A 16,116-nucleotide genomic window follows, 5' to 3' on the forward strand; every position below is an offset into this window, starting at 1 on the left:
TCCTTGTTTAAGTATTTACAAATAGACTGATCATAGCTGCTCTGTATCTTACTCCCCTTGCCCTTAATTATGGGCTATTGCCATCAGCGCCTTGAAAGGCAAGATCGGGGACCTGCTTGAGCAGGAAGGCTGGTCAGCTCTGTTCAGAGCCAAGCAAATGCAGTCCTGTCATTCATCTTGCCTTCTGTAATGCCCTCGTACTCTGTCAAGTGATGAACAATCAAAGGAAGACGGGGGTTAGCAGTGTGAACAGTAAGCTAGATAAGGAATTGGCTTATAAGATATTAGCTATGTGGTGTTGAAATGGGTGGAGCCGTGTAGTGGTAGAGTAGGTCTGGTTACCAATAGTTTCTCTCACATTTTGGGAATGACTTGCTTACTGCTTCCACTGAAATATTTGAACGAAGTTGATTAAATTTGCAGATGGTACGAAGTAGGAGGAGCCCTAAATACAGCCCTTAACACAGCGCATGAGGTTTTCGTACAGATAAAATTGAATGTCCTTGAGAAATGAAGTAATAGAAGTGGAATGCAATGTAACTTCATGAAGCACGAAGTTGTGGATTTGGGAGCAGATGGCAAATGTACCCGAGCACTTACCCACCGGAAGCCCTGACAGGGAGACGATCTGGGGCTTCCCAACGCTCGCGGGATGGCTCTGAACCCGCGGCTGCGACTCGGGAAGCACAAGCTATATTCCTGCGATAGAGAGGCATGCTAGCAGCCCCCCAAAATGCCTCTGGAGAGCGCCTCTGGAAGAGCATGTGTCAGTCTAGCCAGGTGTCTTTGAGGGATGCATTCAAACTGGACAGGATGCCCGGGAGGATGAGGAGGATAACCAGGGCGTAGAAGTACCCTCTAACAAGAGAGAGCAGGTGGGTGTAGCAAGCGTAGGCTAGTAACATTGTAATGTGGGCTAGTGTGGGAGCAATGAGGGAATGAAATTAGTGCTATAAAATAGGTCTTGGAGGTAAATACTGTCTGATATAGTACACAGATGAACCCAGAAGTTCCTGAACTCACCATCCAGGCTTTTGAGACACATACTTGAGAGGATCAGAAGGGCATGTAGATAGCTTCTTTCTACTATACTAGGATGTTCGAATTCAGAAAAGAAATGCGTTTTGCATGTAGCGGCAAACTTAAAGGTGAGATATATTTGTGTGACCTTTCAGAGACCCTAGAGAAAGGAGATGAACAAAATCTGGATCACTTTGATTTTTTTTATCTTGAAATTCATAGCTGTCACAGTTTGAAGATGAGTGAATTTATAAAAAGTAGAAAAATTGTTTATTTGAGAGAAATAGTTTCAATGCCATCTGTCCTGTGTTTTCTCAAAAGGAAAAAAACTGTGTGTGTCCGTCAGGGTTGCTGCTGGACAAGGGTGCGGGAGAGCAGATGCAAGAATCTAAAAATAATATTGGGGGAGATGCATTATGATATCTAGGTTATTTTCTAATTTCTGTGGTAGATAGATTGGTGCTTCAATATTATTTCAACATCACCCTGATGCAGGGATCTGTTGACTAAAATCTTGTCTGTTCCTTCAGGCCTTTCATTATTAAGTGTAAACTTTAACCTTGACTTCTTGCTGGTTTATGCCTGCAATTAGTCCTATAATAAAGTTTTTGTCTTTGAGAGGTTCTCCCAAACCCTTTATGCTATAGTCAGGAATGACGCACCTTGCTCAGGGCAAACAAGTGTGTCATTAACTGCATCTCAGTGCAGGAAGTCCAACACAGTCACAGTATGATTATAAAACAATCATGGTAGGAAAAAAAAACTGCTCAAAAAGGTTAAAAAAATATTTCTGATCATAGTTTGACTTTTAAGAAACTAGATTGTATCTCTCCCTGCTTACCTGACACATGAAGGTGAGATAAACAATCTAATATTTTTATTTCAAGAGTATATAGTAAAATGTTTCAGGTAAGGTGGAGCTTTTTACAAAGGTAATTAAAATCTAATACATTGTAGCTTGATAGTTAAATCTTAATGTTTAAAGATATGAAAATACAATGTGCAAAAAAGATAGGCTGTTATACTTACAGCAGTGTACACATTTAGGATGTTAAAAGGGGGGAAAAAAATGAATCGCAAAACACAGAGAAACGTGTAACTGTGACCTTACTCCCAAGAAGGTAGAACTGTGGGAGAGCATGGAGGCACCGAATCCGAAAGGAAGGAGGAATCCTCTCTGATTGCAACCGGCATTCCCTATTAAGGGAATCCTGAGAGCGCTGGATAGAGCGGTGTGGAACTAGGAAATGTGATTCATAATTTTTTGGGAGATGGTGGAAGCAGGGAAGGAAGAAAGAATAGAAGTGGTAGGCATTTAGTATTCACTGGAAAAACCCACTCTGAATGTATTGCAAGTGTGATGCAATTACTCCACAGCTGCTCTTCAGCCTGACAAACAGTGAAACACTGTTAAAGAATATAAAGACTGAAGAAATGCCATTTCCCTCTTTGAGCTGCTATTGGACAGGTTCTCCCAAAATACTGTTCTGTGCTCTTGGCTTTTCTTTCTTTTTTTCTTTTTTTTTTTTTTTTTTTTGAGGTCCTCGTACTTCAGGCTCTAGGTGCTCTTGAGGCTTTTCTTATTCCTGATAGCTCCGACTCGGCCTGTCCATCAGACCTTTTCTTCTGATGCCAGCTTTCTCTCAGGAGGCCGTTGCAGCCCTTGTAGCGTCTCCGTTTCACGGGGCAGTTCCAGCCCACTCGAATGGCCATTTGACAGCGTGCTGTCGAGAGCGTGCCGCGTGCCCTGGGTGCGGCACCAGGCATGCCCCGAGCATTCCACCTTGGAGGAGTTGCTTGGATACTGTTGTGGGGCCGTGGAAATGGAAAATACCAACGTGGGCGCGTTGTCATTGCTCCGAAGAGAGGAAGTGATGCTTGGGGTGAGCCATCCTCAGAACCGCACCCTGGCTTTGCCTCGGGGGGAGCCGGGGGCCAGCTCTGCCGGAGGGCCCCGGCCCCAAGGGGCTCGGGCTGTCCGGGCGCTTGGGAGGCAGCGCTGCAGCAGGAGGTGCAGCCTCGGCGGGGAGGAGGCAGCCCCGGCTCTGCCGCAGCAGAGCGGGTAGAGAAGCGCAAAAGAAAATGCAGTGCACTGAAGAGGCAGGAAGCTGACTAAGCTGCTGAATAAGATGCCTTAGACGAAGGGCAGAGATAGGGAGGGGCCGGGCAGAAGAGCTGAAAAACAGCAGAACTGAAAAAATTACTGCTCTGGAAATTGAAGCGGACGAGGATGTGGGAGGTGAGATGGGAAAAGGTGAGGCAGGTATTCAAGGTCTGGGGAGAAAGGGAGCTCACAAATGGTAGATCCAGTGACTATAAGGAAGTGAGATGTACTTCAAAGAAGCAGTAGGGAATATAGTCTGAGCGGAGGCAGGAAACAGTAGGAGGATGAAAGGTGGAGACTTGCTCTGTAATGGACTTCAGTTTGTGGGAAGTATGAGAGAGCAGGCAGTGACAGCTGCTGAATCAGGGGGAGGGCAGTAATTCAGTGAATATAAGAAGCTCAAAGCTGATGTTTGAGATGGTTTGTTTTTCTAGAGGTGAAGCAGGAAGGAGGTGGGGGAAATGAATGTTGTGCCCAGCAAGTCTGAGGGGAAGGGGATGCAAGAGTGTGGCGCACAATGGCAGTAGGTTTGGAAGAAGAGAATAAAGCCAAGAAATGAGTTGGAGGGAGTTTGGCAGTATTGTAAGGGAAGCAAGATGGTTGAAGAAGCATGAATAGTGAAAAACACTGATGGTATCTGAATTAAAAAGGGTTGATGAATATTGGAAGAGGAACGTGGGTAAGAACACTGTGAACTTGAAACTGTCGTGCTTGCTTTGTAGAAGATGGAAGCCATTCCCAAGGTTAATTACTGTTGTGGCACATTACCATGGCCCTTGGCAGCTCACGTTAACGACCAGGATTTCATTGTGCAATGAGTTACACAACGCAATGTGAACTCCTTTTCCCAAGGAGTTAAAAAAAAAATTGACAATAAGTCAAGGGCAGCAGGCGCAAATAGGCAGGCAGATGGGAAATAGGAGGCATTGATCTAGCACAGGAAATCGAGGCAGTAGTGGCCAAACCAGTATCAAGGTTTCTGAGGTCATTGCAGAACAGAAGAATTTTAAGGAGAAAATTCAAAGATGTTTATGAGTCAGCTGTGCGAGCGTTGCCAGCAAGCTATTCCTGAAATTGATAAATAAAAGCTAGTAGGATCAGGAGACACTGTTTTTGAAAGCACAGTTTGATGTGATGGGACTGCTGGGGGGAGGAGTGCAAATAGTGCGCTTTGTGGGCTAAAGAAGCTGTGACAGCAGCCTGCATGGAGCCTGTACTGGGCACATACGCACTTATTAAGGCCAGAGAAAAGGAGGCTTCAGTAATGAAAATGCAAGATGAGTTCAGACTGATGCTCTTAACTATGAGAATGGATAGAAAACCTGTAGTTTATAAGCTTTGTAAGAACGAACTGCAAGAGCTGCATGTTAGCTGGATGCAGAGCTGCGGGAGAGGGCATGCGGGCGGCTGCCACTGATGGCCTGGGCTGCAGTGAGTGGCAGGGGCACGGCATCGGTGCTTGGCTGCCCGGGGGGAGGGCCCCGGGGGGCACGAGGCTGCCAGAGCGGCGCTGGGCTGGCGGTGACAGACATCCACAAAGGGATGCCTGAGAGACACCTCCGTGTTTGGTGTTTGGACAGGGCACGTAAATCCCAAGTCTGCAGTTAGAGTGCTTGTTCCGTAGGTTTTCACATGGAGGTTTTTGTCTGTAAATGGTGTAATCCTGAGGCTAGGTAGAGGGAAATGTCAGTGACAGGCTGTTAATTAAGCTGAATTAGTGGAAGTGTAGAATGGACTGGGAAGAAAAGAAACCATAGACAGCAGCTGGAAAAAAAAGAAGAAAAAGCTAGTTAGCTTAAACCTGAACAGCGACTTGAATTTGTACGAGGGATTACTGTTTTAAAATGGGAGAAGCAAAGGCAGCTTAGTCTGAAGTTACTCATAAACATTGAAAACACCTCGTTTCTGGAGTTTGCTGGTGAGCAAGCTGCAGCAAATAAGAACAGTCAGGCAGTCCTGTTGCCTGCAATACTTTGTTTTCAATGCCAGGCTTCTGGGTTTTCCTTTACGCCGATTGTTGGTCTGTTGCAGCAGGGACAACCAATCCAGCCACCAAAGGAGCAAAAGTTTACTAACAGAGCGTATTCGCAGAGCTGCGATTACAGTGCTGGTGTCAGATGAAGTAATGGGGAAAGTTGCACAGTCATGTTGATGCTTGCAGCCTTAAAAACCCACGGCGCCTGCCAGTGGAAGGACAAAAGGGATTCTAGACGTCGATTGAAAATATTACAAAGATGGAAACCAAATTTTAGATTGGCTCAATTTAAAATGTGCTGTAAATTCAGTTAGCACTGATACACAAGTGTATTCACTGTACTGCAAGCCATGTTCCTCCAGGTACATGGTTGTCCTCTGCTGCTCAATTCTGAAAAATTACTAAAAATGGCCTGCTGAAGTTTTTGCCTGTTTAGATGTCTCCTGGTAAGGTTTGCCTGCCTCCCTACCAAAAAAAAAGTTCTCTAGCTAAGAATGGGCCAACTGAACCACAATCTAAATGTCAGTTGTTGTTTCATGCGTTGCAGCCTTGGCAGCAATGATTTTGTTTCACACGCGTTAATTCACCCTTTGGACTTTGGTTTCTGCACTTGGGTATACCATTTGAACTCGCTGGGTTTGCACAAGTATGTAATCAAAAGCAGTTGATTGTCTAGGGGAAATGTTATTTTTCTGTTGATGTGAGACTGAGCCTAGCTGTGCTCTTGCACTGTACTATTTCTGCAGTAGTAGCAATGTAAAACAACCACGCTTGCTAAGCAAATGTAGGACAGTATTCACAGGAAAATGAATAAGAAGACACTTCTTAAATTATGAAGACTGGTTGAAATAACTTTCATTTGTTTTAAATAGTTATTTTAAAATATGTATTCATTCACTACACTTACATGTGTTCTTCCGTTGCCAACAGTTAGTATCATGTATGTGTCTTACGTTACGTGTGGATAAGGATTGTATTTTATAGTTTACTGCACCCTGCATTCAAATAACTAAAATAGGGTTAAACCAGAACCCCCTTGGTCTGTGTGTGCTTTAATTTCCCAATGTCCTTGTTGTGTTTCTGGCTGCGCTGTGCCAGTAGCCTACCAGAAGGCCAATGACTCACATTCGCAGAGCTGGCTGGCGGCCAGCGTGCAAATAAAAGGGCTCCAGCTGGCCCCGGAGAAGCCCTGGCTCCTCCACTCCAACAAAGGAGCTGCATGCGGCGCCGCGCTGCCAGCAAGCCGCGTCCCGCGCACGGCTGCCGAGCACGTTCGAACCGTGCAGCGCCTCGATGAGCAAACATGACCGGACACGAATCGAAGAGGAAACTCTTGTATGTCGATGTGCTCAAGTGAAAAATCTCTAGGTGTTTTAAAGGCTTCTGGAAAGAAAGACCAACCGCAACAAAACTGTGCCGATACAATCCATGGACTCTCCACCTCACAACAAACACAACAGACCTAAAACCTCCAGCAAGAGCATGTGCAATGGTACCCCACCCAAAAATACAAAACTGCCGTATTACTGTTGTCCTGGGCTTCAGCCGAGGCGTGGGGTGTGCTCCTGCAGCGTAGCAGAGGAATGTCTTGCAGTAGTTGAAGTTACAATTACGATTTAAAGAAAGGAATGTTTGTGGTTTTCCGTAGATTTTAATGATTATCTGTAGCTCTAGCGATTATCTGCAAAATAGGGCACAGTGTTAGCAGCGATACACGTATCCTGTGGCAGGGCGCCAAGACAGTAATTGAAGGTCACGGCTTGTTTGCGAAGTGCAGCGCTGTGTGCTGCTCGGCCGGGGCTGGCAGTGCCGCGGAACAAAGGCGGCTCTGTTGGGCAGCCCGACGGGACCCGGCGCTTGACGGAGTTCATGCCTTGCCGGGAGATGTAGCGAACGGTAGTTGAAACTAGTGCTAAAATAACGTGGCTATTAAATAAGCTGCTCTAACGTATAGTATTTTGCATATGTCATTACCAAACTTGGATGCAAATGCTTCCCGGAGGCTTTTGGACTCTAAAAGAATGCTCTTTTTTAAAATTACTATGTAAAAACCAGCATTAGTACTTTTACGTGACAAATCTTTTTGTTAAGAATATATATATTGCTGAAAACTTAGTAAGCTTTAATGATGTAAATGTGAATTTCATGTTGATGTAGCATGCTTAACGTGAGCGATTGCAGCAGTAATAACTTCATCTTTTGTTATACGTTAGTTTGGTGTTTTCCCATTTAGCGGATTTTCATTGAGATCATCTTCAAGCACAGTACTTAGAAATACATTTGTTTTGTGAGTAACTGGTGCCAGTTGGGAATTTTTAGCAAAATACTTCTGTGGTTATGAATTAGTGGTGCTACACTGGGTATTAATACTCTTTGTTACTAAGTTGCAGTCTATTAATAAAGCTTTGTCCAAACACTCAGACTTGCCTGTCCTCCAGACAGTCTTGTGATTTGTATTTTAACTGTGTCTGTCTTGGATATCATTAAGCATTGCCTGCTTTGACAGTCACACTACCTACCACACAGCTAGCAGAACATGGTTGGTTTGGTGGTATCATGAAGCAGCTTGTGCTCTCTAATAGGCATAATTCATTTGTTTGCACTTACCGAAATTAATAGCAGTGCTTAAGCTCTTACTTTAGAGATATAAGGTTTCGTGGTTTTGTTTTTTCATGAGAGAGGTAAGAATTTAGTGAAAGAAGTAGTAGCATCTCTTTGGGATGTTCAGTACTTCTTGCTTGGAGGTAATCTAGAATGTGTTTTTAAAAGCTAAAATTGAAGATCATAGAAATACAGAATTAAATGGCAAGTTTGAAAAACACTTTTTCTTGATCACTTGGCAAAATGTGAATTCAGGGCTTCCCCGCTGTGTCAGGTATTACTGGTAGCTGAAGTTTTGCTTTTTTGGAGGTGATGAGCCCTCTGAATGACCGGGTCCATGGAGGATTTGTGCATGCACTTGGCGAGCTCGTTGCTCCGTTGTGTGGCAGGAGCGGGCAAGCTTGGGAGCAAAAGGCACAAAGGTGGCGTAAACCGAGTATCCATGAAATAAGGATGCGTTTCATTGTTTTCTGTTGCGTGATCTGGCTGGGTACAAGTGAAAACTGTTGAGTTTAATCCTCTCAACCCTTGCGGGGGCGGGAGGGAAATTGAGATCGAAACAGTACTGCTAAAAGGCTTGTTGAAAAGCCTCTCGGTGGGAACGAGGAGGCGCAGGGCTGGGGCAGGGCACTGGGGCAGGGCGTGCGGTGGCCGCGGTGGCAGGGGCCGAGGCCTTGCTGTGGCTGCGTGGGGGCTCGCGGAGCCCGCCGGCCCCTGCCCTAGGCGGCGAGACGCAGCAGCAACTGTGCAGGCCGCGGTCAGGAATAGCCGCGCGGGTCGGGCGCCGGCGTCCCTGGGGGCTCGCTGCCATATAAGGCAATTAGGCAGAGTCGGGCTGATTTTTGTCACTTGGAACCAGGCAGGCCTCTGTGGGAGACCACGGAGAGGGAAAAACCAATACCATGACCTGCCAATGATAAAGGCGCCTTTAAAGCAACCCCCCGATCTGCAGCTGTGCGGCTTTGGCCCAGGCTGGGTAGCGTCCAGGCGCTGCGGCCAGGTACCTGGTTCCCTTCCCCGTGGTGTGCCTGAGGTGTCACCAGCCGCGAGGGGAGAAACGCAGTTGCCTGCGAATGGCCCTTGGTGGGTAGAAAGCCGTTCAGTTCAACTTTAATTTTTAAGTGTACTTAAGTATTTTATTATTTCAGACCTCAGTTTTATGGCATTCCTGTGCACCTTTAAGCTTACATCATTTGGAATAATTCAAGATGAGAACAGAGAGGTAGTCATGAATTGATTTCCCATTATTCTCATACTTTCTTGGCAAAGCACATGCTTTATATTTTTCCATGAAATAAAGTATGTACAGCTGTTTATGTTTAAAGGGTTTGGAGGAAATAAATGCCTCTATCCCAGCCTCCCTTGTGATTTTTTTTTCTATCCCTACTTGTGTATGTGAGCTTAAACCAAAGAACCCATTACCAGTGTTATTGCTAAATTTCCGTTTGGAAACCATTTTCTTATTAGATAATGCTCCCTGCACCTTTTCCCTGGGCCCGTTTCGCTGCATTGCTGTTTCATGTGAAGGGTAAACAACTAGGGGCTTAGGAGCCCTAACTTCTGTGCAAGAGGGGCAAAGCGTGTGTGTTACGATTTTTTACCGGCAAGGGGAGAGGAGAGGGTAGGTTGAAAACGAGAAAGTCGTGCTTTGAAATGTAGCGCATGAGCGTGCGCTGCGGGCGGCCCGGCGGCTCAGGTGCGGGCAGGCGGCGGGGGGGGGCGGCCGCTCGCCTCGCGCAACATGTCGGCGCTCCGCCCGCCCGGGGCCGCGCCCGGCGGGACGTGGCTGCTTCGCCCCCCGCCGCGGCCGCCCCGCGCCCTTGTGCAAGCGGGGGCGCGCGGCGGGCCGAGGCCGGGGGCAGGGACGCGCCGCCCCTGCGCGCCCCCGCGCGGCGCCCCGCCCCGCCCCTCCCCGCCCTTTCCGCCGCGCCGCCGCCGCCGCCCGCCCCCGGCGTGCGGGCGGGCCGACCCGGAAGCGGCGCGCCGAGAACCATTTTCCTTTTGGTTTCAAAGGCGGAGGCGGGCGCGGGCCCGGCGGAGGTCCCGCGGCGCGGAGGGCCATGCCGCGGGGCGGCGCGGGCCGCTGAGCCAGGTGCGTACCGCGGCGGCCGCCGTCGCCTCCCGACGCGGGGGGCCGCGGGGGCCGCGCGCTGGCCGGCGGGGCGCGGGGGGGTCGGGGGGGCTCGGCGGCGGGGCCGGCTGCGCGGCCGCGGGGCCTCCGCGCCTCGCCCCCCCCCCCCCGGGCGTTTGAACTTGGGGAGCGCCGTGCGCGGGCTGGGCCCCTGCGCGGGGGCGCGCGCCTGCCTTTGTGTTGGGCGCCGCGTGGTTTGCGCGGGGGCGCGCTGCGCTCCGCCTCGCCTCGCCTCGCCTCGGGGCGCGGGGCCTGCGCGCTGCCCCCGCGGCGCGCGTGTCGCCGGAGCCGCAGGAGCGCGCAGCGGCGCGGGGCCGGGCGGGCGCGGCGCAGGCGGCCGCCGCTGGGCTCGGCGCGGCTTTGTGCGCGGCGGCGGGCGCGCTGCGCCGGCTGCGCGCGGGCGCTGAAATGCGCCGGGGAGTGCCGGAGCCGCCGGTGGCGCCTGCGGGGGTTCGGCCGGTGCCGGCGCGCCTGGGAGCGGACTGCGGAAAGGACAGAAACGCTCCGTGTGCTTTTTCCCTGTTTTTTTTTTTCTTTTTTTTTTTGGGGGGGGGGGGAGGAAGGCTGAAATTTGGTGCTTACGTAATGCTCGTGCTCCGGCGGCTGCAGCGAGGAGTCACGGCGGCGTGAAGCAGTTCAAATCCCCGTTACAGCAGCCGCGTGCGTCACGGCCTCCCCGCGCGGCCCCGCCGGCCGCCGCTCGGGCCTCGCGGCTGCAGCCCGCGCCCCGCCGCCCCTCGCTGCTCCTGACAGGCCCTCGTACCCCCCCCTTGGAAAGGGCCGGAGGGAGCTGCGTCCTGGATAACGTCGGGTTGCTGGTTAGGAATCATTTCTACCACAGGAAACGCAGCTAGCCCGCATTAACGTGTAAATGATGTTTAGTGCTGTGAGAAATGAACTTGATGCTTGATTTTTATTTCAGATGTGTTGTATTTGTCTTCCGTTCTATTCCACTTGGTGATTTTGCTTTTGAGTACAAACCATGGCAACAAACAGCTTTTGGAAGAGAAATACGGCTATTTCAAAGTTTAATGATTAAGTGTCATAATGAAAAGGTGCCAGTGTTTGCGCTATTGCAGACTAAACAGCTATGCTAGAAAACAATGTATGGAAAAGTTTGCTTAACAGCATATATAAATTAAGTTTATATGATCTTTTTGATTTTTGTGGTTTAAAAATGGAAATGTATAAAATTGCTTCTTTCTTTGCCAAAGAATACAAGTCCTGGTGAATATTAACAAGTTTTAGCATAAGAAAAGCTTTCTTGAATAAATTCTTAGTTTTTAAAAGGCTATTTTCTTTGCAGTATAAATTCCTCTAGACAGATACTTTGAAAAAGCAAATACACTACATACACATTCAAAAATGTGCCTTTGTGATCTGAAGAGCGGCTTTCAGGCACAGGAGTTCAGTGCCTAGCTAAACAAGGTTTAAACTGTAGTAACGCAAACGAAGTATTTTTTACATGTGCTAATGAACCGGGCACACAGCTGTTAGTTCAGCTGTAACCTGAGCGTTTATTGGAATGAAAATTTTCTGGTGTAACAGCCTAGAAAGGCTAAGGTAACACCCCGTAGTCAGCAGTTCTCAGACGCACGGTTTTGGACCTCTAGTCAGTGCTGGCGAGTGTCGAGCGCTGGCGGGTCACATGGTGTTGGCTTACCATGTTTCCAGCTGCTTAATTGCATTAAGCAGAGATAAAAATGCTCTCTATACTTTTGCAGTACTGCTTCTTCTGGTAAGCAGGGCCTACGGTTGCTATGGGGTTGCCGAAGTGGTAAATAGATGATTTTTTTTTTTTTAATTAGGCTTGTTAGAAAAAGCCTTTTGTATTTGTGAATATTTGATGAATGCCATCAAGAAGTTTGAGGTTCTTTACTGTGAAGGGATGATATTTGATATTTTTGAAAAAAAATTGTTTGGAATTCAGAAAGGTCTAAAACCAGTTTTTATTGTCAGTCGCAGCTGTGCCGGGTGCCTCCAGGAGGCAGGTTATTCCCTGCGTGTTTGGGGGTACAACCAGCAACGGGGGGGGGGGGGGGGGGGGGCAGAGAAGAACTGTGCGTTGCCCAGGAGCGCTGAACGTGCTGGTGAAGAAACCGAAGCGTGCCTGGTCGTGGCGCGCTCCCTTTAGCCGAGCGTCGGTTCTCATTTGGTGAGAGGCAGTGAGATTTTTTTAAAACAGCAGCTTAGAAGAATAACGAAGTTAGGCATCACTTAAAATTGAGTGTGTGCTCAAGCCCTTTGCTTAATTGTGGTCTTTGGGGAGTTGGGTTAATGTAGATGATAAAGGAACCTTTATGCAAGTTTGAAACAGATTTTTGTTTGAAGATGTTCAGCTTTTAGTGGCTTTAGCCAGTACGTGTGATTCTCCAGAGACTTGTCTTCTACTTTGGGAACTCAAAGAGGGAACGTCTTTCTCAGAAAGTTTGCAAGGAGACTGTTGGACCTTCTTAAATCTGTTTTCGTGTCATTACATGTCTTACGTGCTTGCTTCTAGTAGCTGGTTCTTGCCTGCTGTAGTCTTAGTCTGTTTTTCTTTGTGCATATGCTATGCGTAGTGTAAAGCTTGATCACGCCTTTAGTGTTAAGACCTTTTCAAATCTGTACCAGTCTGGCTATCTCATTGCTGACCTGCATATCTCATTGAGCTGGTGGAGTCTGGACTTTGCTTTCCTAAGGCGGCCTACTTCTTTTGAAAGGGTGGGGGTTTGTTGTTCTTTGATAATGGGAATATTTTCTAATAGTGCTTGAAAAATTTCAAGTACGTTTTGTTCAGCTGAGTAGCCATCCACCTATGAGGAGCTGTGTGACATGGCATGGTTTTGCTTTATTTATTTACATATTTTTACCCTGTGCTTGTAGGCTAGCCTGCATCCTTCACATGCGTATTGCGGGGGCGTTGGCCTGTCTAGAGACTTAGATCTGTGAAAGCAAATGAGAAGGGATTACATTTCTCTCCTGAGAATAATCACGTTCACAGATCTATATTTGGAACTAGTTCTTTTAATACCAGCAGTAAGATAAACCAGTGGCTCACACATACCTTAATCTGTAGTGTTGTCTAAATCCCTGAATGATAACTGCAAGCCACATTCCCCACGGTTTCGTTTCAGCTAATGATGTAGTGCATCCTGTTGTACGTAGTCAGAAATGTATTTGTTGACCTTAATAATTATACGAAAAGTTGTTCTGCTTTTTCAAATGGATTGTTTTTCAATGTATGTTAAGATTCAGATGCAAATTAACAACTGAAAGATGCATCAACGTTTTAAAAAATTATCTGCTTGCTAGCTGTGAGTTTACACACTTGTGCATTGCAATTATGTGATGTGAACTCCACCCTGTCTTAACTCAAAGTATTAACAATACAAGGTCCATTATAGAAAAGTGATGCAAGAGCAGAGGCCTTTTCTTAGCATTAGAGGTTAAATAATTATTTGCTATTCAGACTCTGCAGTTAGCACATGACCATGTTCTGCTGCCCCTCTGGCCCTTTCGTCCAGGCACTATATTATGGTGGTGGCTGACTGGCTGACGGGGTTTTCCTGGCTCGTACAAGAAGGGCTAGCAACTGAAACGAAACCTTAAATAAAACAGATACAAGAATGGAGAACGTTACATCTGAACATATTTATAGAGTTGGATATATGTATTGGATAATATTACGTATCTGCTATAAAGCACTTTATCGCTTGTTTAGTAAATGCTAGGACTTAAGCTCTGTAGAGGCTGAGTTGTTAATTATACTGGTCACAAGGCAGCACCTTACACAGTAGGTAACCAGGTTTGATAAGCTATTCGGTGTATCTGTAACGTCCTCTGCTTTAGTCACTGGCATGCTGAGGGACTGAAGGTGGGTCGCTGACTGCCATTAGCCTGCTTAGGTGGCTTCCGTCAAGTTATGTAATTGCTTTCTGCCTCAGTTTCCCCATCTGGGAAAAGGGCGGGGGTGATCCTGGCCTCCTCTTGTGCATCCTGGGCGTCTGCTGCTGCAGGATGTTGCCTGGGAGCTAGCACTGTTCTGCTGGGAGAGTAAAACCTTGCAGATGTTACTGTAGCGATCGCACAGTGCTTCACTGGTTATAGCCTGCATTGGTTTCTCCTCTTCGTATTTTCCTGTTGAGCTGTAATCTTAGAGTTGGTCTCAAAGGGATTTTTCTTTTGCTTTTTTCCATTGTTCCTATTTTCTGTCCTGTACAATAACTTTCTTCCCTTTTTTTCTATTGCTCTGTGATTTTTTTCCTTGTACCTGGCACATTTTTTGCTAATAATTCTCGTCTGCTTTTTTTCTTTGTTCTTTGTTTCTTTAGTGACTTCCTCTTGCTACTCTGTCTGTCCTCAGAACTGCATTTTCTCTCTCTTCTATCCACTGGGATTTCCTTTCCACCTGACTCATCTCTTTTTGGTACATCCCCACTCAGTCACACTCTCGCTGAGCTTCTGTTCCAGGAAACCCTGCCAGCGCCGGCACCGAAGGGACAGCTTGCTCCCTCTTCGGCAGAGCTTTTTCCACCGTTGTGCTCTCTTCCCACTCCTTTTCTGCGTAGGACTCGGCATGCCTCACTGCGCGGGGTGGGATTTGGACGCGCTCGCAGGGAAGAGGAGGCAGGGTGCTCGGGACTGTGTTCGCATCTAGACCGTCCCTAGGGCCTTGTCTGGAGGCTATAATTTCCCTCGTTCGTCTCCCTTTTCTCCTTCCCCTTTCTTTGTGGTGTGGATTGGGAGGGTTTGTGCTTCTGGCAGCGCGGGGTGGAGAGGAGAGGAGCTTGGGCTGGGCTGGTCAGGGCTGGCGCTGGGCCCAGCAGCCCTTCCCACGGGGGAGGAAAACGTCGCTGCAGAGCTGGGGAAATGAGGTGGTTGACTTCAGGCAAGGTGAACGATTTCAGAGCAGGAAGGGAGCGCTTTCATGTCTGCAGTTGTTTCCACTTCAGTGTCCTTAGTATAATTACCACTGCGCTAGCTCATTCTGCAGCAGGCAGAGAGGATCTGCGTGTTGAGCTGTATATTTAAAATATAATAGTGCTCCTGTACTTTGAGCTTCTGTGGTAAACACTCTTGCTCAAGAACAATGAGGAAAAGGAACAGAGTATGTTGTAGTTCCCTTTTCTTGCTAGTTTTCCACCAACTGCACAAAGGAAAAACTAAAAGCACAAAATCCTCATTTCTTACATAGTTGGTTATTGTTATTCTGTTCTGACTTGTTTTGATGGAAGAACTGATATGTCAGTACTTCTGCAGTCCTGGGGGTTTGATGTGCCGAGCCTTTTTTTAATTTGTTAATTTTCTTTTTTCTTATAGACATTCAAGCCCTTGGTTGGAAAAAGTGTGTACAATTCAATTACTGCAGTAGAATTCCTTGTGGACAAGCAGCTGGATTTTATAACTGAAGATAGTGCCTTTCAGCCCTATCAGGTAAGAAACTTGGTTAGTGTACAAGTACCATCCATTTGTTTATTAACGTGCATGTGTTTAAAGAACAAGAGAAACGGTGATTTTTTTTTCTCTTTAAGAAAAGGGTCGAAAAATCTCTTCTGTGACAAACAGAAAAACCTTTGATACTTCAGCTTGCGCTGGACTGATTGCAATTCGAATAGCCATGAATTCTTTCTTATGACTGTGATTGTACACTGTGGTGATACAGAAATAGTACGTTGAGACTAACAGATGGCCCTGAATAAATACTGTGTAATTTTGTCCTGACACCCCTTCTTCCCTCCTCCTTTTCCAAGACTTCTTTTTTTTTTCCTAACACCAAGTACAGAGCTAGAAAAAGAAAAGCAATGGAGGTGGAACCGCAGGGAAAGGCGAGAGAGGTTCAGCTCACGGAACAGTTGGTGCTTTGGTTTGTCAGTGCTGGGGAAGCTAAATGAGTTCAATGTTTCTTGTTGGGATGAAGTTGCATGTTATGACTCAAATTGCTCTAGAGCTTGGCTTTGCTGAAAGGGAAAAGTCCTGCTGCCATACCCCACGCTAGCTAGTTTAGCTTTCTAAACCAGCAGATCCCTGAACACCCCCAGTGCACACCAAGAAGGAGTCTGACATTCGTGAGCTGGAGCGGCATAGCAGAGGGTGCAGCGAGCGCCCTCGCCTCCTCGAGGGAGGGGGCAGGATGATGCAACGCAGAGTAGGATATCCTCTTCTGGCAGCAGCAGCAGCCTCTTAAATCAGCTGAGCCATGAAGTGTAAATTCACCCTTGGAGCCCAACTGCAATCTTCCAGATTCATTTTACAAAGAGAATACTTGTGCTAGCGTCTATTCTTTGCATGAGATGTATCAAGATC

At 47.4% G+C, this 16,116-nt stretch overlaps 1 protein-coding gene across 5 annotated transcripts in view; it reads left to right on the forward strand.

Annotated features, from left to right (window-relative positions):
* Positions 1 to 16,116, forward strand: part of JMJD1C (jumonji domain containing 1C) — a 169,479-nt gene that overhangs the window by 94,212 nt on the left and 59,151 nt on the right. For 3 of the 5 annotated variants that reach the window (XM_064513683.1, XM_064513685.1, XM_064513687.1), the window contains one exon: positions 15,133 to 15,246. In XM_064513683.1, the coding sequence (XP_064369753.1) occupies positions 15,133 to 15,246 (114 nt within the window). Of the gene's footprint in view, positions 1 to 9,622; positions 9,793 to 11,442; positions 11,570 to 15,132; positions 15,247 to 16,116 lie in introns of those variants that run through there. The other 2 variants (XM_064513688.1, XM_064513686.1) reach the window with 2 other exon arrangements.

Source organism: Dromaius novaehollandiae, chromosome 6 (assembly GCF_036370855.1).
Source record: "Dromaius novaehollandiae isolate bDroNov1 chromosome 6, bDroNov1.hap1, whole genome shotgun sequence".
NCBI lineage: Eukaryota > Metazoa > Chordata > Aves > Casuariiformes > Dromaiidae > Dromaius > Dromaius novaehollandiae.